The following is a 22,207-nucleotide window of genomic DNA, read 5'->3' on the forward strand; positions in this document are numbered from 1 at the left end:
TGATTTAGCATGCAACTGCGGCTGAATCGCATGCAAAGTCCATCGGTTCTTCAGGCTGGCTACGCGAGACTCATTCCACCAAAGACGCTGTCTGCCATTGTGTTTAAAAGGTAATCAGAGAAACGCTTCAATGGGTCTCGGCTCAATCTATCCAAGTGGATCTATGCTTGCTCCTCGGATTATCGGTTCTTGTCGAAGCGTCAGAAAGCAATGCTGGACCAATGATAATTGGTTGCCTCACAAAAATCTACAGTGGCACAAGAATGAACCAAGTCCCGGCATCGATGGATTTCATTCCCAGTCTAATGATATCCAAGGTCTGCAGTTATGCGACAGAGCTAAAACTCCCAGGGATCTTTGGCAACCTAAGTAGGTTTTGCCAACTTCCTAGGCGTCGGCGAGTTTGTGACGCTATCACTTGTCATCATCATCAAATGCCAACTAATCTCAGGTCAACATCTCCATCTGGATGGAGTTCACAACGCTACTTCTCGCGCGACAACTCACAGGAATACCGTGGAGAATCAATTCCACAGCTAGAGTAGTGTCCGCAGTGATTTCCAGGAAAATCGAAAACAAGTAACGCACATCTTTGGAAATCTAATTACGATGTATTAGTAGTGATGCGCTCTTCACTGCACGTCACATGTGGCACAAATTTTCTCGTAGACGAATACTGTGATGTGCCCCCACACCTGAGTTCTACCGAATTTGTGATCAACCGTTTGAATAGTTTATTCCAAAAATGTCATCATTGTGTTTGGATCCACTTCAGCTTAAATAACAGTCTTCTTGTATCTCAGATTGACTGGGTCATCATAAAATATCGATCGATCGTACGGCTATTTTGCGTGCTGTTACCCCATCAGTTCTTTTCGGATGTTGCGTTTTAAGTAAATTTTTCTTGTGCTAAAACAAGCTTTCCACTTTTGTGGAAAGAAATTCAAACCTAATAATTAGGCATGCGTCCACAGAGCGTTGTGCCCGTTAGCTAGCCAGAGATTGGGGCAAGACGCTCTCCCATTGGTGAAAAGCTTGACCAATCGGAGTCAAACACCTTCGTTTTGCGGTTTTCGTTTTACCATGGCATCTAGTGCGTTCTGGTGGCGAATCCGGTGACAATTTGCGTAACTAAAGTTTCACTATCATCATTTTGAGTCATTAACCCTGAACTGAGCCAAAAACTAGATGAAAAATTCCGCACGTTCACCTCAGTTTTTCACCAAGCATCACTTGATATTTCAGAGGGTTAAACGACAAAGCGGAGGTCAAACGTAGGTGAGGACAGTTCAGTTTCATTTTTCAAAAAAAAACAGAGGGTACCATTAGACTTTTGCTTCTTAAGTCCCTGCTCTCACACTGCTACTAACACTAATACTCCAGGTCCCAAAAAACAAGAACTCAGATGACCAACCTCTCGAGCTGGAGTTGCAAAATCGATTTATTGGATCGACCAAATTCATCGCCGGGGCTGTATGTGGCACAGAGGAACCAGTTAATCCCCACGTGCTTGCGGGATCATGCAATAAGACGGTTGATCTTCGACCGGAACGTATCGACTCCTTGCCCTTTCGGACCAGCTTGAGACAGATGTACAATGCTAATATCGATTACGCACGTGGGTCGGTCGTGTCATGTAAGTCAAATTTACTGTTCCTCTTACTTACCTAACGATCAATCCATAAATCGGGTCGGAACACGTTGCACTTCAGCACACAGTTTCTATGCTATATCCGATGTCATTGGAGTTAGATTCGGAAACCGAGAGACTCCAATGCTTACTCAGGGGTCTACGAATATCCTGAATATTTCGTCACGTTACCGGGAAATCAAATAGGTATTTGCGGACATTTTACATGCCCCAGCAGAACTAGGTCACTAAGCTATTGATTGGTCCTTGTCGCCAGAGATTCAAGGCACAGTAAAGGCATTGGAAAATACCAGACGAATAGATACAGAAACTAACGCATATGTTGAACGCGTATGTTGCACCAGAAGACTTTGCACTCATACAGACCATCGATTATTCAAGGAGCCTAGTAATTTTTGGAAGTAGTCTCAGAAAAATAAGTGGGCATCGCAACACTATAACTATTCTCTTCAGTATATTTAATACAGGATGAACCTCATACCTTTCGAGTTCATCGCAATCATGAGCCAGAGGGGTTATGCATGGAATCATCGTATTGATTTCTGTAGGAAATCATATGACATTAACTTTTGTTCTTTATGGTAACCCCAACCACACACGTTTTATGACTTTTTAACGTAGTCCACTGCTTTATCTGTTCTTACACACAATAACACATTTGTGAAATGACACAGCAGTTATGTAACGGTATAAAGGCGCATAACCCGTTTTGGGTGGACGGACGGGCCTTGGAGGTCAATTATCAGCGCAGTTGTCTCTTACTTGGATGATACCAGTCACGTGGTTGATTCTGATACTATTTTTAAAATACTCTGTCAAGCAGCGGTTCATCTACCAAGATCCGTGCGAAATTATTGTTTGGAAAGTGCTATTCACCCACGCAACCCGTGTCTGTACACTCAGAGGGCGTGAGGGTGCGCTGAGTGTTCCATGGTTTGTTCACGTGACTTCCGGTCACGCAGGCCAATCGATCGGGACATAAACAGTTCTCACACTCATCCGCAGACCATAATTCATTCCTGTGAACTTGTTTGGCTTACTGGCTCTTAGTTTTGTAAGTAATCGGTCTCTATTGATCAGAAGGGATTGCGAAATGATTAGTTTTCATCAAACCGTCTTTCTATCTACGTAGAGATTACAGCAATCCTCGTACACCTTGAGTAGCTGTTTCTTAAAAGAATGAAGTAAAAAGCTAGAAAGTGCTAACAGACCTATGCAAGCTCAAAAAAACCTCATCGTCCATCACAAAAATAATTTGGCTGTTACATTTTTCCAGGGTCCGGTGCTGTTTCAAACGTGGATGAACCAAAACGTCCCTCGGTGTTCTCCTGCCCCGATCCTGAAGTAATGTCACCACGAAACAGTACGTTCCAAGGAACAATCGGCGATACAGCAACTCCGATGCGAACAAGGGCCGGAACTGTGGTGACGTCCTCGAGACGTTCAAAACGTCGGTTAGTTTATCACTGGAGCTATCAGCCTTATCTTATGGTCTAACTACAACATACATTGATTTTTATTGAGAAGGCACCTCTATGGCACCTCTGAAGCACCTATATGGCTGAGATCGTAAGCTTCCTCAAAGCATTTTCTACCAGATGTGATTTGCTTATCGTGGTCACCATGGAGTCTAAAGGACTCCACGCTCTATTTCGTGGTACTGTGGAGCGGGAACTTCAACGAAAAACCCAACCGTGACCCCGACATTGTTTTCCTATCTGGTCACTGTTGTTTGATCAGACGGTAGTTGATCTGTCCGCCATGCTTGGCAATTGATTTGCAAACGTTTCGTCAGTAGTCAAGGATACATCATCAGTGTGCAGCTGAGCGGGTACATCCTCCGTGCCTAGCTGCTTTATATAATTCTTGAAGAGTATCTACTATCCGTTGATGTGGCTGGCTAATTGGTATATACAGCAGTATTATTGGCATGATTTGATCTGTCGCCATGCTTGGCAATTGATTTGCAAACGTTTCGTCAGTAGTCAAGGATACATCATCAGTGTGCAGCTGAGCGGGTACATCCTCCGTGCCTAGCTGCTTTATATAATTCTTGAAGAGTATCTACTATCCGTTGATGTGGCTGGCTAATTGGTATATACAGCAGTATTATTGGCATGATCGTGATTTGCGCTGCGTTATGGTCTGTACGCGTCGTATTCCATTGGTTGTTTAGATGACTGTTTCGGAGTGTTTCAGATCCGTTTTCGGCTTATCTGTTCCCGTCTGTGTCGCGCTGTAATCTATCTTCCTTGAATTTGGATGCTTGTGATGGCGTTTTCAATTTTCGGTAGTTTCCTTGCTTCAGCCTGATTAAGCTTGTTTGTTTGTTTTAGTTTGTTTGTCTCTGCCTTCTGTGGTCCCGTAGTTCTTTTGCTTACAGTGCTCGATCGACTGGGTCGATTTCAATGTGTTTGTTGATGGCTTTTTCAATGGAGTGCCACGCTTCCATGAATTCACGTTCTTCCTTTGTTCTTGCTTGAGCCAACAGTTGAATGGTGCTCTATTTGAATTTGTGTCAATCTTGCTCTTCGTGCACGGAGGCAAGTGAATAGTTGTCATGAATTTTGGTTGCACGTTTGTGCTCGCATCCAGTTCAGTTGGCCTGACGCCGATTTGATTGGTTGCGCTCTAAAAACATTCTAGATTCTACCAAGGGGACTGAATGAACTCGCAATCTGGTCCTGAAGTTCTCTAGCGCCTCAGGCCTCACTGTAGCCAAGCTTCCATGAATTCACGTTCTTCCTTTGTTCTTGCTTGAGCCAACAGTTGAATGGTGCTCTATTTGAATTTGTGTCAATCTTGCTCTTCGTGCACGGAGGCAAGTGAATAGTTGTCATGAATTTTGGTTGCACGTTTGTGCTCGCATCCAGTTCAGTTGGCCTGACGCCGATTTGATTGGTTGCGCTCTAAAAACATTCTAGATTCTACCAAGGGGACTGAATGAACTCGCAATCTGGTCCTGAAGTTCTCTAGCGCCTCAGGCCTCACTGTAGCGAGCCCTTTATAGAAAACGAGTAGTCCAAAGTAGACGGGAATAACTCACCCTAGGAGCTTCATCTGTCTGGCGACTAGCCTTTTGATCACCCTAATATGACTTACCTCGAGGTTTACAATCGCAAGCACCGCTCAAAAATAGATATATTCCGTTCTTTTTTGTCCTTCGTTAATTCGTTCAAGTCCACCGAAGTTGTCGGTTCTCCTGAGCTAGCATACGTTTACTACCGATTTTTTTCGTCTGCCATCCACCCCGGTTTGCATGACCCTGTTTCCACTCCTGGAAAACGGTTCAATTTGATTTGAACTCGTCCCCGTTTTGAAGCTCATTGTACTTTTTTCTCTCCTTACATCACCCAATAACTGGTAACTTTCAGCTTGCCAGATGCCATGCCATGTCACTTTAGGGTTTTCCATTTCTGTAAGTCACAAAAATAACTGCTTGATGTCTTCTTGTTCCAATGTTTTCCGAATCAGTGGCCCAACTTTTTCCCTGACTTGGCTAAAAATGATTGCGGATCCAATCAGTTAGCCACAACCTTATTCGGCATCGGAGAACATTTCCTGGAAAAGGAACAATTGGTTTCAGAGATAACACAGCTGCACAGCACTTAACAGCTTTTATTATCGACTGAAGTCATGTGCCACTGAATGGTCAAAGATCTCCGTCTGATTACTTATCAGTTTCAGCGGACTTTCTGTCCCCACTTAATGAAACCCAAACAAGTCGAGACGAAATGCTTACTGCCTATCCATGGTGTACCTTCATCTGCTGCCTTCTTTTTGCATTTAGGTGTACAACTGAAATATCCAATTTGTTATTCCTTGACAGCTCCAGCAATACCGCTGCGGCTCAGGCGTTTGCCGTTGCTACCGCCGGCAGTGCTTGCCCCTTGGCAGCAGCAGGCATCATGGGGCTTGGCCCAAACCTGAATCGAGCAGCTCTCCGGTTTTCGGCTGGTACGGCATCTGCGGCTGCAGCAAATATAGGATATAAAACAGTGGCTTGCACACTGCCAAGCACTTCTGCAGTCACATCGACCTTGGGCGGATCAACTACGGTTACCACCTTGTCAAGTCTTTCCAACATATCACCCGGTTCATTCCAGTTCAACGGACGTGCCAGTGCAGCCGGACAGAACAATGCGGCGTCCATCAACGGAACGTCAAACAACTTAACTCAGGCACCTCAGAACAATATAGACCAGCAAACTAGACGTTCCATGATGATGGCGACGGCTTCTTGTCTACGTGTGCTCAATGTCGTGCGTCACTGGATTACCAAATTTCCCGATGTACGTAGCCAATTCTAGTGTGCCCGAGAATGCCTCTTAACTTTAACTACTCACTGTTTAGCTAGTGGTATGATTTTTCCAAAAACATTCACTCTGCACATGCTGTGGTGCACCATGGAGAACGGTCCAGATAGCCTAAAGTCTGCAGACGATTCGAGAAATCAGAAGGTACCTGCCATCACTGAAAAACGAAAAGACGCCAGAAAATGGCCTTAGTGATCTTCATGAATGACATCAAATTAGGTGATATGCTCCTGGAATGTAAGGATTGCTAGAATGAAATAGCACTGCGGGTGGTAACGTGTTGACATTATGCCTATTCTAGTGAAAGGAAGGAAACCTTCGCCGAGGATTTATTTATTAGAAAATGCCAACTGAACAGTTACAGACCATTGGATAGGGAAGCAAAACTCTCATATGCATTTTGTTTACAAAAACTCACAATCCATCTTCTCTTTGAACGCGTCTTTCTGAACTTTCCTGGATATTCATTTACTGTTGCTCGAATCCAAGCAAATGCTACAAAGCGACTCCACAAATTCCGCAATAGGTTTCCCTTTTCAAGAGATACAAAGCAAGAGGTGTAAAATACACTGGGCGAACGTTTACAAGTGGCCACTTTTACTCTCCTATATGCTAATGAAAGAATGATCCAGGGGACGTGAGCAACGTACGACCAAGTGACTCGAATTCTCATCAAGCACGTTACGATTATATGCGTGCCTGACTGCAATATTACGGTCACTGGCGTGTCAGCCTATTCGTCTCCATCCAAAATGGAAGGTTTCCTGTTCAGAAAGCTGGTTCACAAGCACCAGGGTAAAAACCAATTGTTGGATCGCGAGTTCCACGGCACTACGTGAAACAAATTAACAGGTGTTGATGAGATACCTCAGTTACTCTCAGGCTTTTAGGACCGAACCGTGAATACACACGTGATTCGACAAAGCATTTTGAATTACTACAAGCCGAGAAACTTCGTCAAAATTGAGTTGAGTGCAGTTCAGTGCGACTAGGCTGTACTTTTGCAATAAAATTGATTAAATAATTAGTAGTAGTCTAAATGAATGGATAATAAATAAAACGAAAACGGTAGCCATTCAGTTGTGATGTCCTTTCACTTACAACGCAAAGGAAGCACGAATGCTAGGGTTGTGCCTGGATCCCCGAGTATCTTCAGGCCGGAAGTTTCGTGTCTTAACCGCCAGGCTATCCGGACTCGTTTTTGTACCTTCATGTTCCGACAGAATAGGGTTAGGCAGGACACCGGAGATTGGGGAAAAATTGACCAAACGTGTACGCATGCGAACAGTACAAAATGATGGACAAGCTCGGAGTTCTAAACCCAGCCATCACTAGTGTCCGAACGCAAGAACTAAGAGTGAATTAAGTGAATCGGTCCAAAGTTAACAGGGACGAAATGAGTCATGCGGAGTGTAATACCTCGTATTCCGTTTCTAGCACAAAATTGGCTTCCACTGTCATATTCTCGCCTCTCAGTCATGCGATGTTGCTTCTCTGTTCGCCAAGTGATTTATTGGTTAGTATGGTTAGTGAAAGATGGTCGTTAGGCTCACGGTCTCTCTGTGCGAGCGCAGACGTCTCTTTTTTGCAACTTTGGAAGGAGATAGCTTCTTCTTCGTAGGACACGCCACTTGGTTACATAAACTGATAAGACCAAGTGATTTTTCGTCTTTTCGTCGAATCATCTCCGAACGTCAGACTTTCGCTTCCATGTGAACTTTTCTCTGAACCATTTCTAGTTTACAGTTCGTTTAAAATAAACATCGTTTTTTCTCTAAAGGAACGCATAAGGTTGCTGAAAACTGTTCGACTACGCACTGCCAGCTTCACCCATCTTGGGCTCTTCGGCTGGGTGTAGGCATCGAGCACCGATTTTGCACGCGATTAGCGAATAGGTCCATTCGCCCACTTATTTGGTTTTAACGGGAGACTAACCCGAATTCCAGTGGAATCTCCTTTTCTGATATTCTTCAGGCTAATCGATAGCCACCTCATATTTCAGTTGGTCCGATATTCCATACGTCTCGGCAAGCAGACCATATACCGCAGTCATTCTGCAATGAGGTTGCATTTGATTTTGACCTACGTCTGTCACGAAAAGTTTTCCTTTGAGGCTCATAAGCCAGCAAACAATACTACTTTTCGTTCAGGTCTTCCAGACAAGTTTGTCAGTCTCATACAGAAAAGTGGGAGGGGGCTAGCTGAGCTTATTTACCTGGTCTTGGATTGCCTCCATAAGCCATCAAACAATAGTACTTTTTGTTCAGGCCTTCCAAGACAAGTTTGCGCGTCTCATACAGAAAAATGGGAGGGGGGTAATTGAGCTTATTTACCTGGTCTTGGATTGCCTGGAGAGACTCCAGTAAACGAAAGATTATACTCTCATAGAATTTTAGAGATTCCTGAAATTCCAATCGATATTTCGTCTTTCAAGTGAGACCAGTCTGGGCTAAACAACCGAGGAGCACCGTAACTTCGTTTTATCTTTGATAATACTCATCAGCAGGGCGTATCGCACGACAGATTCTCTTGACTCCACACCGTTCGGACACGAGTGCCCAAACGATAAGGACGTGATATAGTGGCGCCTCCAGTCAGCAGATGCACGCTGAACACCGATGATTCATTCCAAGAAGGAGACAGCTGTATGGTTCTTCCTGGTCTCTTAGAATGGGTGAGCCTCATTTGTGGGACGACATGTTGATTAAAAAAGACTGAGTTTCAGTTCTAACCAGACCGAGATGGTTGTATCTTATCTGGTCGCTTGGTGATCAACAAACAGCTTTATGGAATATCTTTGTGTCCCCCTCCATCGAACTGACGGCTTGGCTTTCGGTGATATGAAAGTAAAACTGAACAGTTAAGTTATATCCCTTTAATTTGTCCGTTTCTTGTTTCGCAGGATTTCGACGGTGATGCTCTGTTGAAACAAGAAATGAAGAGTTTGCTAGAATCGCTTGTCACCTGTCCTCAGTTACTTCCAAATGATCAAAAGGCAGCCGGACAACTTTTGAGACAAATGCTTTGTGATCAACTTGTGGAAAACCGTATCAATCTGGATAGTATACTTACCCCAACAAAAGTGAGTTTCCTTCGTGTCTGATACAATATTGGTGAGCTTTCATGAACGCGCTTTGGACGAAATGAATTGAGTTATTTTCCTTCAGATGTAGGTAGGTATGAGCACTTCGTATCACGGCCAATAACCGGGTATCATGACAACAGTAAGAATGCGGTATTTCACGTGATTACGGATCGCACAAGTCAGCCGAATGAACAAAAATATTATCTACTGCGTCACCAAGTCCAAGGCAGCTTGAGTACAATGTCAAGTTACTTTTACAAAATAGCGAAGGCTTTGTTTGATTTCCTTGGTGAAGAAAGTTCAACCAAATGGCCTACAGCGAGTGGCTAACTGATTATAGATGACCGTTCCTGAAGTCGATCCGATATTTTGGAAAAAATAACTTTGAACTGAAGGGGGCACGTGCTCTCATATCCGATTGCTGAGACATCTATGGGCTCTTTCATTGTAATTTTATTCGAAGTTGCGTGTAAATTTGTATAACCCACTTGCATACTACTACTTACTACTTATCCCAACTGATACTCACAAATGATCTGACGCTTTTGGTGACCGGAGGCGAGATACTCGAAACAAGCGAGTACCGCGTAGTTTGAGTGGATCGCGAAAGGTCACGGGCCGCAAGAAGGCATATCCCGATTGGTCAAAATAGGGACCAATGATAAAAGTATACTCCTATTTCGGACTTCTCTTGCCGTCATGTAGATCCTAGCTTGGCCTAGTGGAAGATCTCGGGACCACTCTGTAAATACGGCTGTAGCAATCTCCCCTTAACCCCACTAAAGTCCATCTCAACCTATGGTATTAATGTAGGAGGGACGGCAAACCAAGGGCCAGCATAGCAGTGGCAGTTTACGACGCCACCATTTGAGCTTACCCGATGTTTACGTGGAGGGTGACCGGATAAAGTACGCAAACGCCGAGCAGCAACACTGTGCTGTTATTATGACTTGTGCAATATGAATGCCTGTCAACTACCCTGAGCATACGTCTTGTCAATTTTCCATAGATCCCGTCGGAAAAAAATTTTGACACGCTGACAGCCCTGGATATATCTGAACAACTGACCCTTCTCGACTTCCAAATATTCCGTTCAATCAGAAGCGAGTAAGTTCCAAATCAGGTCCATTCCTATTTCGAAATATCCTGGTTGATGGACTATCCACCAGAAAATTAATTGTTCTGGCTTAAGCGGATGACAGCTGCTCAGAAATTGCCTGTGAATATGATATGAGCTTACCTGTGATCCATTTTGTTTGTTGAACCCGTCACACTTAACTGATGACAAAGCTCACATAAACTAGACGTAACACACTACTCACAGAGTTGCTGACTAATTTACATCTGTGCTATATCTTCTGATTCGTCAATCTGAGGTATCTGCTTCTGACCCGCTCCATTGCCTAGTTCCCGGAGAAAAGGCTCACAGAAGGGAACACAACAGCTATATTCCGAACAAGCGAGTGCGAGAGCGTGCGAGTTTATTGGTTGTTGATCAGATGGTTGTTGATCTGTTTGCCGAGCTTGGCAATTGGCTTGCAAACGTTTGCAAGCCAATTGCCAAGCTCGGCGAACAGATCAACAGCCATCTGATCAACAACCAATAAACTCACCCGAGCTGCCAATATTTCACCACATTACCAGCGTGCGAGTGCAAGAGCTAAAGTTACAACGGCCCCACGCTATTTAGAGGGGACTTTCCAATATTGACCCAGGCTGTCTGATAGGCACTAGTGAACACCCATCAACATCGATCGTGCCTCTATAAAATGCCTGAACGCAGATCACATTCGGTCGTGCTTCTGTGGCGTGAATGAACACCCATCAGCTTTTGCTGAATTGATTGAATGATTGACTGGCCTGGATGCTTGCCGGCTTCCTTGTTGAGATTTTGGTGGAGCAGTAGGTTTCGGGCGTTCTGAGGTTACATTCAGGAATTTTACTCTCCTGATAATCTGAATTCAACAAAGCTTTGTTCATTTTGTTTTTGGAACGCACCATAAATTTCAACGACGAAACCCCAGAAAGCTGAGGCAATGTTTGCCATATTACAAAATAAAAAAGACAACTTGTTTTTGGCTCCAAGCTTAGTCACCAAAATTTGACTCACCAGAATATTTCTGTGAGAGCCTGCTCCAGACAGATAGTCACGAATACGTTATAGACTTAGTAGCTACATGACTCACCCCCACATATGGAAGAAAAGAAATCCTTTAGCATCGCAGTTCTGGGATACAACAAACACGGGCCGGCTTAAAACATTAGACACGCTATGCGCCAAATCGTGTACTTCTTGGAGCTCTGCACTTGATGGTGGTTTTCTGTTTCTTTTTAATGGAAGTGTTCGAGAAACTTCTTGAACAGTTTGTTAACCAGGTTGGTTGAAAACGTGAGATCACAGCTGCTGTTTACTCATGTTTTGAAATACTTTTGGCTGTACTGGTGTAGATCACAGATTTTAGGGCTTGTTTGGTTGCTGAACATGTCTCCTGTAGCGCTTGGGTTAACAGATAAGCGTTGTAGTTGTACAGGTAAGAAAAAGCTCGTCGCGCTGACAAATAAAGGTAAAAATACTATCACAAAGTACGAACGGAAAGGGAGCTTGCAGCGAGTTGGTAGCTCGCCATGCCTTGATGGTATGTGCCCATAAAACTGCCTTCCCATGACCTAAGCCATCACAACGCTCAACGTAGATGGCATCTATGCAAACATTGGAGCTGTTACACTGTAGACCTGAAGAGCGTAGCAAAACTGTTTAGAAAATCTTGCCCAAGGAACGTCATCGACTCGACTAAGGTAACCAGTACTGCAGCGTGCGACAGCAGTTAGGCCACGTAGGACCGATGGGATGATAGTGACTTCGCAACCAAGACTATAGAAGCTGCACAGCCTGGTTGATAAAATGTCGTTTGGATACTTCCATAGACAGCGGTTTAGGTGTACCTATGTAGTTCAGATCCGTTTTTCAAGTTTGCGCTACACCTCGAAGTTTGCTCAAAACTCTTCGACGGCCCACGACCGGTTTTGCCTTTCTTCTTCTGACTCACCATGTAGGCGCATTCTCCTAGTTTCCGTCAGTCCCACGTTCTACCTGAACCCAGACGTAATTCGAAAAGATTAGGAGTTTTCAGTAACTTTATGAGTAGTATCATACCAACTGACACATGAAGCAGCCTTTGTGCAGCACACTGAATTGAAGAATATCATAAACGAGAGCTTCAGCTGAGAGCCATTTTAGCCTCTGTTTGAAATCAAACTGATGTGTAAAGGAGTGTATCTCAAGAATTTACGCCAAATCATTTAAGATACTCCGCTGATGTCTACGAAAGCCATGTTTTCAGGCTTGACCAACGTGCAAATTCGATTAAGGTAAGGTTTTGAACACAGTTCAGAAGGTGAAACTACCTGAACAAACCATGAGGCGGTGTAAACTACGGGGCATTAGTAAAGATACAGGACTATAAGCAACTAGGAAGTGTGGAAATGGCATCTTGTTGCACAGAACAAAATATACGGATCTGGACTGGCGGACATCCCCCTTTAGTCTCATGGTCGAACTGCTGGACAAACGGGTACGGAACACTGCTCGTGAGAACACCATCCTAATACGAATCAAATCTATCAAATGCGGAACTGCACTTTCCACAATTCAACAAGGCTCTCTCCCGCCTGTCGTTGCAGAGAACTTCTCAATCAGTCTTGGATGAAGCCGAACAAGGAAGAAAAGTCAAAGCATGTGTTGTTGGTTTGCAAGCGATTCAATGAGGTGAGTCCTGTATCAGGTAGTATTTGTGTTATTTCCCGCACATCCGTTTACCAACTTTTTGTCCGTTTGTCTATCCGTCTGTATACCTGTCTGTCTGTCTGCTGTCTGTCTGTCTGTCTGTCTGTCCATCTTCTGTCTGTCTGATCGTCTATCTACCCATCTGTGTGTTCATCAATCTGTTTATCTGTCTGTCTAGTCGTCCGTCCCTCTGTCTAATTAGTGACTTGATACATGGCCCGAGTTATTTCCCTACAATAAAGTTGTCGTGCAGACTAACGACAGGAGCCCAGATATGAATGTCATTCCAATAAGACACGCCGTTCTCGTTCAAATATGGGTTCAACAATTGAAGAAATGGAAAACCAGTTGGATGGAGATATTTTGTGAGCATGAAAGTGAACTGAGCTTACAACGAACAATCAGTAATTGACTGTGGCTCATTCGGGGTGAGATGTGTCAGTGGTTAGAGCGTCAATTTACCGACTGGAGGTTCGTGGATTGAGACGTCAGTGGTTGGGATCAAAGTGGGTCTCCATTCACCTGGCCCGCGGAAACTAAGGTAATCGCCTCAATTATTAAACTGCCAATGGAATTCGACCAAACGTTCAGATTGAGATGTGACTGGCTACCAAGCTGTGTGCATCGCCAGAAGAAATGTTCCCCCTTTTGACTCGAGACAGTGGAATTCCAGGTTGGTGCACACCAGGGTAGAGCAGAACTCCGCATATATCGGCTGTCCAAGATTAGCTTACTGAGAACTTTCTATTGGTGCCTACAGCAGTTCTATTCCATGTCTGACAACAACAGATCACTCAGATATTGCGTAAAATATAATAATGCTGTGTGTACTGTAGACCATGTCGGACTAGCTTCGTGATTCTTCGATCAGATTTATTAGCTATGGTCGGATAATGTGAAAAACCGGTTAACTCAGCTGTTGAAAAAAGCAGAGGAACCCTCATTAGTTGACTTAAATTACTTGCTACTTAACAGGATGTACAGTCCCAGTTGGTGCAACTGCACGGGTCCCCTGTGCGCAGTTTTCGGGTCCCAATTTGTCCGAACGGTCGGTTGTCACTGCATCTACGCGTGCACGCAAAATTCGCAAGCGCTGCTCTCGATAGAGAGCTACACAGGGACACTCAGTATTCGCAGAATTGAATTGAACTTTCCAAACCTGTTATGTGCCCCTGATGGACTAAAGCAATCGGGTAACTGAGTTTAGAGTACTAGTTCAAGCGATTGAGCCCCATTTAGGCATCCCGGGGTCTCAGCGATGCTTAAGTCTGGGTCTATTCCTGTGCAGTGAAAGGAGAGGTAACACGATCTTATAGCCCAGCTTTTGGACTGGTATACATTCTGGCATGTATTCAGACACTAGATAAGCTCTCTAACAGAGTTTATCCTTCGGTTTGGTTTCCGAGTGAACAATCGGGCAACTGCTGTTTCAAGTTTCTGTTATACTGCCCAGTTTATCTTCGTTAGTGAGTACCGTGATTTCAACTTAACCCTATATAGAGGTATCGTAGATGGTGGTTGTTGGCTTGTTCGCTGAGCTGGGCAATTTGATTGCAAACGTTTCGTCACCAATCGAGGTGACATCATTAGTGCGTTATTGTGGAGCGTAGTAGTGCGTAGCGGTGGGTTGGTGGTTGTGCGTTGGGTAGTGTTGTGCGTGTGTTAATATACGTGCTGCTAGCAGGGGATGACCTTTGGTCGCGATTAGTTGTTCGGTCGGGTGATTCCATTGGTTGCTCCGTTGTCCTGTATCCCCATTCGCCGATGCCCACGTGACCTTTGAGCTTGGCATCCCCTGCGGTCGTAAGCTGATCGATGCTAGGTTGACCTTTGTCCTTTCCAGTCCTGGGTTGTGACCTTTATTGATTTGCCTCCAAGGTGTTCCTTGTTTCGTTGTTTGGGAATCCAATATTCGGTCCTCCTTGAGTTTTCCGGTTGAGTTGTTGGTCGTTTGCACGTAGGGGTGCGTAAATTGGGTCCAGTTCGATGCACCGGTTGATCGAATTTGCCGTGGAGTACCATGCATCCAGAAATTATCTTCCGTGCCTCGTGCCTCCGTATGCCAAAATTTCTGCGCTTTCCAAGTTGAATTTGTGGCCTTCTTGGTCCTCGTGTATGGATATCAAGGACAGGACATGCCTCCTGACGGCCGCGTTGTGTTCCTCAGGTGGTGTTGCTCAGGTGGCAATCGGTTTGCTCATCAAGCTTGGTAATTAGCTCGTTCTCACCCAGAAAAAATGTTTGCGGTCCAAATGAAAGCTCGGCTGAAAACATGCTGAAATGGATGACGCTTGTACATCGACGATAAGGATTACTAGTGCCGGTGCCCACTACCATGCTATCATCTTTGGACTGGCTGATGATTTCCAGGCGTTCTCTACCAGCTCGCTTGCTGATATTGGCCCCCCTGGTTTACAAATTGGCGCGAAAAGATGCCCTCAGATCCATATTCGTGTTCACAGAAACTGTCTGTGGTGTGCGGCAAATGCTAACCGCTAAACCAGATTCTGATACCAGCTGTTTATAGCACTCCGTGTTCCAACAACCAGGGGAAATTTATCATATGGCATAGTAGTAAACATATTCAAGTGTTTAGTCGAATTTTCACCACCTTCAGTTATCTTCAAGTCAAACTGAACTTCTGCTGTTGGCAAAGAATTTAACTAATCTTGCTATTTTCTTTGCTTCAGGTTAGTCGTCTTGTCGTATCGGAAATCGTTTCCCGCACGGAGCTAAATGACCGTGTCACGTGTATTGACAAATGGGTCCAAATAGCCAACATTTGCCGCTGTCTCCAAAACTATAACGGTGTGCTGCAAATCTGCGCGGCCCTGGTCAATAGCTCGGTCTATCGATTGCGGCGCACTTGGGAGCGTGTGAGCAAACAAACCAAACAATCGATCGATCGATTGCAAATGTTGGTTGCCTCAGATGGACGGTTCAAATCTATGCGTGAAGCTCTACACAGGTGAGCGATTACGATTGCGAAACACAAGTTGGGGACGACCGACGATCATTTAGCACAATACATAGTCACTGAACAAGGGTCAACACTGACTTACGCGAGGGAGTCTAGTCACTAGAGCTTTGACATTAGTGATAGATTTAATCTACATAAGAGTAAAAAGTTTTGAGACCCACCCAGATTACACTATAAATATATCTTCTCAATTTATTTTGTTCCAGGTGTGATCCCCCTTGCATACCTTACTTGGGAATGTACCTGACCGACTTGTCCTTTATCGAAGAAGGTGCATTGAATGTAACGGAGAACAACTTGGTAAATTTTTGCAAAATGCGAATGGTGAGTCACATGTTAACCGGACCATAGGATTCTGACTCAGATTTTCCGATACTCGACTTGTAGTTGTTTTGATCATGTATGTTGTGGACAAGTTGATAACCCAATGAATCCCATAGGGGTTCTTTAAGTGTGTCAATGAGACGGAAGCTCATGATTGGCTGAAATGTGATTGGCACTGAGTCGGCGGATCAATCACTGCATTGGACCGTAACCTTGTCCTCAGGACATTGCACCACTGTGCGAACCTCCAACAGTGTCTGGGATGATCAGATTGTAGGCTACATCGACGTTTCTCGATAAGGAAACTCTTTAGAATGGAGATAGAATAAACAGAATTCTGTCCTGAAACCCCTGTGGTGTCACGAGGTCACGTTTCACATAAACGTGGATTTCTTTCTCGATTCAATCATCCCTTATTGCTAAGATTGCTTCCTCTTATAAGGACATTTCTGCTACAAGTTCCAGTTACTTGCAGACTCAGGTTCATCGCAGCACACCACAACCACGCAATTTCACACTTTACATTACTCAGGATGTTGTTAGACTGTTCGTTTCTCAGGTAAGGTGCCACCATACCTGTAGGCTGAACTGCTGCATGCATCGTTTGTGAAGCAGCATGATTTCCTGGAAAGACTAACAGGTCACACCAACGCTTACCCACGAATCAGTGGAAGAGATTAGGTAGGGTTGAAGCCAAGTTTATACTCGAATAGAATTCTGCCTACTTATTACTATACAAGTAGCTTAGATCTATAACGTTTTAGTTAGCAGGGGTGTGACCACCGCAGACAATGTTGGACGAAACATCAACATCAACGACACAATTCAGACCGATGAGACAGTAGAAATCCTTGAATTAGATCGCTTGGGATGCAACACGCCAAGTACCTTTTGCCTCCTGTCAATCAAGAAACATCCCTGAGTAAATACAAGCTAAGCGATTGATTTTTTCTAGTGGGAGTAATCCCTATAGATCAGGACATTTGCCGGAAAGTTGTTCATCTAAATACATCACTTATATTTACCCACGTTGTCCTACTTGATAATTCGATAGCACATCACGTGATCTTCTCTACTGACGTATATCGGGTCATGCAGTGGATGATTTCATGTCTATGCGAGTACAAGGTCGTTTTTGTAGCTCCCAAAATCGATGAAGCGCACAGTTTGGGCTCATTTCGTCAGGAAATAGTTTGGCGCCTATTTTCTGTCCAACGAAACCTAGCTTCAGTACATGTTTGAAAAGTAAGCGAAGGCCTCGTTGTTGTCCGAAAATCCATAGTATATGAGTAGTACTAACGCCGTTTATAAACGATCGCATTTTGGGTCCTGGTCATAAATAGTGGACGACAAAAGTATATGCGCAATATCGTATCACTTTTTAGGATGGACAGTTTAATGGACGATTTTTTGAAAGACGCCAACAGCATGCTTACCGCGTAGCGTTGATGTGCCAGGCGCACGGATATGGGCCGTTGTCAGCTTATAGGCTTTCCGTTCGCCAATCTACCATTCTTTCGGAATGACTCTACAGCTTGCTTTCTTGCGCGTAATTCACTCGACGTTTGAACACAGCGTTGTTCCTAACAAAGGAAAATTGGTTCAGTTTTCTTCTTCTTGTTCGCAATGGTTGGCTGACGTGTTGTTTTGCTTAAAAAGTAGTTGCTACACCAGTTTGGGTGACAGAGATTGCAGGATCATCCTCACATCGATCAAGTACGGGGGTCCTAAACTGGATCACTTGTTCTAACCCATCAAAATACCAGTCCCAAATGGCTTCATCTTCAAACGATATCAGGGCGTGCACCGGTGGGATTAACGACCAGACTAGGCATTACCACGCATTAACATGATGGTCGTTATGATGAGAAGGATCATTGGAAGAGACCATGGACTTGAAGAATCCACGGAAAAAAATGTACTTGAATAGAAATGAGCAGAGAAACCCGAAATTTTGGTCAGATCAAAGACTCGGGCTTCCAACAAGCAAGATAGCTTACAGAATTCCGCCAGAGGAAAGTTGCTAAGTAAACCAGTGTTTGTGATAACGGTTGGAACGAAATGAATGGTTTCAATAGGCATGTATTCCTACACGTGGACCGTTCATGGACATTTCACTTTTGCTCATGGTCACACCACTCTCGTTTGAACGGTCGTTCTCCTGTTCTAGCGTAATTATTCCGGTGAGTCCACACCAAAAGGAAGCAGCGGACTCGAGTTCCGCTGTTATTAGAGCGAATCAGCAGCGCATGTCCAATGGCCGCGCCGGGATATGAACTTCGGACATCTGACATTCGACGCGAGCGTGTAACCACTACTCCACCAACGCATGTTGGGGTGAACGTGCTTACACGTAAGCGATGTGATTGGTGTGCCCGACTGATCGAAGGACGACCCAGTAACTGTCCTGGTTGTGACGATCGATTGACCCGCCAGTCAGGACTTCCCAGTCAGGTAGCGTGACACGCTTGAAACCCAGCGGGCAACTTTTTGGTTGCAGTTTTTGGGTTTTGCGCGATAGATATTTTGTTCATTTCACTTTCTCCCCCTCTTAATTGTTGCAGATCGCGCACGTTATTCGTGAAATACAACAGTATCATCAGACGCCGTACCTGATAACTCATAGAAGAGAAGTAAGTGTCTGTGTGATTCACGATTCCCTGACGTGTAAGAGTATCTTAATGACACATTTGTATCCATCTGGTTGAACCACCTCCAGAAAAAGTGGACCTGATTGACTTTTTTAGAGCTGTATTTGGAGAAGCTCTAAGAGTAAACCACCATCCGAGCTAGATTCAGAAAATTTTAAGTAACTTTCTCATCGTCCTCCTCATCTCCACCATCGTTGTGGTTGCCATCTTCACCGTTACCACCATAACCTATTTTATTCATCGTTTTAAACAAAATTGTAATCGTCACAATTCGGTCACTGGTATTCAAATGCCCATCACCAATGTGGGATGAAACAACATGTTTGAAGAATTGCGTCCCAATACCTCGATGTGTGGTTTCTAATGTATTGTATGATACGTTCGTCCACAAATCAGGTCAATATGGGGGGTGAGATGGCTTAAGTGGTTAGAGTGCGGAGTTACTGACCGGAAGGTCCGTGGTTCGAACCCGAACTCTGCCTCTCGACTTCCCCTGTCTGGACCTGGGCAACCTGACAGTATCCCAGCCCTCGTGCAACGTTCGGGTTGCATGGCAGTTATGCACCGGAAGGGTTCTACAGCTGAACGATGAAAGTAACCAAGAACTATATTGTTGCTTCAGCTCTCAGTTCGGTATCCGCAAAACTATGGAACTGTCTAGTATTAATCCAGTTTACGGAAGGATTTAGTACACGTGCATATTAGACCGGATGAGTTAGAGCTGGCGGCTTGTTCCAGTTCCAGTGGGAAACTCACTCACTGTTTTTCCATCCCCGATACCATAGAAGGTATCAGTCATTCCTCTCGGTTTTCGCTTTCTTGCTTGAACGATTTGAACGGATATCCTCGACATTTGAATTTGCCATCCAGGAGTTTGCAAAAAAAGCTCGTTTTTCTGCACATCCACTATGTTCCTCAGCTCTACGGGAACGCTCCGAGTATGCGTATGCCTTTTATCAGGGATCCACACACGTAGAACTGGTGGCAACCTAATTGGATCATGAGCGCTACGGCTGCATTCCCTGTCTAGGTTTTTTGGTTTGTATTCAGTGCCCACAATTGGACAGTTTTCTTCTTGTTCAACCGTCTTCTACATGCTTGCCCCAATTTGGGTTTAACAGCATTGTTTGAACGTTTAAATTAACTAGCGATCCAAGGGACAATTAGGCACGCTTTAGGTATCGGCACACTTAACGCCATAACATTAATCTACAAAGTCCTCCGCCTTGTCTTCAGTAAGTGTCCGGTAAACATTTTGTCTGATGGCTCTTTGTCCCCGTCCTAGAGTCAGCCATCCACCCTGGTTGGTTGCCATAGTGTCTTACAGATAATGTGTCCTATTAAGGTTCGCGAACTTTTAGTCAGACGGACACTTGGAGTGTAAAAGTAGTCAGCCGAGTAGCTTTACTCGAGGGCATGGTAACCACTTCTCGATGAACTGATGGTTTTGAGTCTCTGCTTGAATCGTGTATTTGAGGGTCCACTCTCCGCAATGAAAAGTACTTCACTATAGGAATATTCGCATCGTGATCCCGAAAAGGTAGTCATCTTGGGCTAATATGACATCACAAACCTCACCAATACCTGGTTTCTGTCCCACCACATAGAGTTATTGGATTGGTTGACATGTACTCTCAGTGTCAGTTTGACTGAGAATCAATAGCGCACCAAACACTACTCATAAGGTTGATGAAAACTGTTCAGAAGCCCACTGCTGGCTTCATCAAGTACTCTCACTTGTATATTACCCTGGTTTTGGCGGAAGAATCAACGAAATACCTGCTGGACCTCTCGTTTATGATGGACTGTGCCTATCTTATGAGCCCTAAGAAGAGCGAAACTGGTCGTGCGCTGTCGAAGAGTTTTCAGCAACCTCAAGAGTAGTGTGTTCCACACAGTAAATTCCGAGTATCCTCTCAAAGAAACTCACCATCTGTCGGCCTGAAACCCTTCCATTCCAACTATCCTTTGGTATGATCACGGTGTAAAAACAGGTGCTGTTGTAATCTCACTGTGATGAAATTTAATTGTCTTAGATCCGACCCGTGAGCAGTGCTCACATATTGACCACTAAAAGAACTATAACGAAGGCTAAACATTAATCCAGTTAAATCGGAGAACATGATCCGTTGGATAGGACAGATCAGTTGAAATTTCCATTTCGAATTTCGACAATGTATCATGATGACCTTAAGTGGTGATTCCCGAGACGTGTTTTATGCTTCCCTTCACAGGTAACCGACTACCTCTTGGATCCAACTCGGCTCCTGGACGAGGAACAGACATACCAAGCCTCACTCACAATTGAACCACGACAGTCGATCAACCGACAATCGTCCACTGTGTGTAATTAATTCAGGAGAGAGACTCTTCCCGCACTCTGAGTGGCACTCTGTTCCCACAACCTCACTGTGAACAAGGCATTCTAGACTTTGAATCGACCTAGGATAGAACACGTGAATACTCTCCGTAATCTGGGCAGCGTATATACAAGAATTTTTTGAGGATGGCAGTCACCGAGAGCATCCAGACTTGGCTTGGAAACAGAAGTTTCCGTGTCCACACCCTACCTCCACGTTTCTTCCCGCGCGCCATTTGTATGTGTGTGTGTGCGCGCACGTGCGTGCATGTGTGTTTGGCTTGTTCAACGCAGAAACATTCCGTTCTGCTATTTTGTTACAGAGAGGAATCTTATCTTATTCATTTTGCTTTTATATTGCTTTGTCCAACCCCCCCCCCTCGAGACGCATCGTTGTTGACCCCGTTTCAATTTCGTTCAAGAACAAGCAAACAAATCGTTTCCGTGTATCAGATTTGACCTAATCGGATTCCGCCATCCACTCGCCCCCGTAGCATCCTTTCAACTTAGTTGGTTTTGTGCATTTCATCTGTCTGCCGTCACCTAGGATTTTTTTATTAAAAAACAAACTGACTTTTCACTCTGTCATGCTTATCGGTCGACTCGAACACCAGAACCAAATGCAATATGATGAACGAAGTTTCCGTGATATGCATGTACATGGTATGCAGCTTCGTTTCCGCCGTCTCTCCCCGTCCAACCCCCTTCCGAGAAAAGAGAACGATATCACGGTCTCCATTCCTTGTCTCTGGTACAGAGGTGCTATTGTATTTTTCGTATTAAATGTGTGTATGTGTGTGTGTGCGCGCGACATTTTATTCGAGGTATAAGCTGTACATTTCACAGATGGATACAAATTCATTTCGTCAAATAGAGTACCTGCGAACAGTGTTTGTTCACTTTTGGACGTGCTGTAGACTCAGAATGTGACACTTTCCAGAGTATCCCCCGTACAAAAATAGTTTTACTTTAAGTTTCTCAGCCAAACTGATGGAATAATCCGGCATACTGCATTCAAAAGGTTACAGTGTTTAGCAAAATTTGGTTTTGTGGGAGA

The 22,207-nt window shown here is 44.4% G+C and overlaps 2 protein-coding genes across 2 annotated transcripts; one reads left to right on the forward strand and one right to left on the reverse strand.

Moving 5' to 3' along the window:
• Nucleotides 1-1,383: 1,383 nt before the first annotated feature.
• T265_15356 (hypothetical protein) lies at nucleotides 1,384-21,329 on the forward strand (the record flags this gene model as incomplete). Its single annotated transcript, XM_009177712.1, has 10 exons — nucleotides 1,384-1,636; nucleotides 2,928-3,105; nucleotides 5,442-5,943; nucleotides 8,870-9,049; nucleotides 10,062-10,159; nucleotides 12,734-12,818; nucleotides 15,527-15,804; nucleotides 16,023-16,140; nucleotides 18,705-18,773; nucleotides 21,026-21,329. Coding segments are annotated over 10 exons (1,881 nt in total), but the record flags the coding sequence as incomplete, so codon positions are not given.
• Nucleotides 14,870-18,222, reverse strand: T265_11136 (hypothetical protein; the record flags this gene model as incomplete). Its single annotated transcript, XM_009177713.1, has 2 exons — nucleotides 14,870-15,012; nucleotides 17,979-18,222. The coding sequence occupies 2 exons, from the start codon at nucleotides 18,220-18,222 to the stop codon at nucleotides 14,870-14,872; spliced, it is 387 nt and encodes a 128-aa protein (XP_009175977.1).
• Nucleotides 21,330-22,207: the final 878 nt, after the last annotated feature.

Source organism: Opisthorchis viverrini (assembly GCF_000715545.1).
Source record: "Opisthorchis viverrini unplaced genomic scaffold opera_v5_450, whole genome shotgun sequence".
In the NCBI taxonomy this organism is placed as follows: Eukaryota; Metazoa; Platyhelminthes; class Trematoda; order Opisthorchiida; family Opisthorchiidae; genus Opisthorchis; species Opisthorchis viverrini.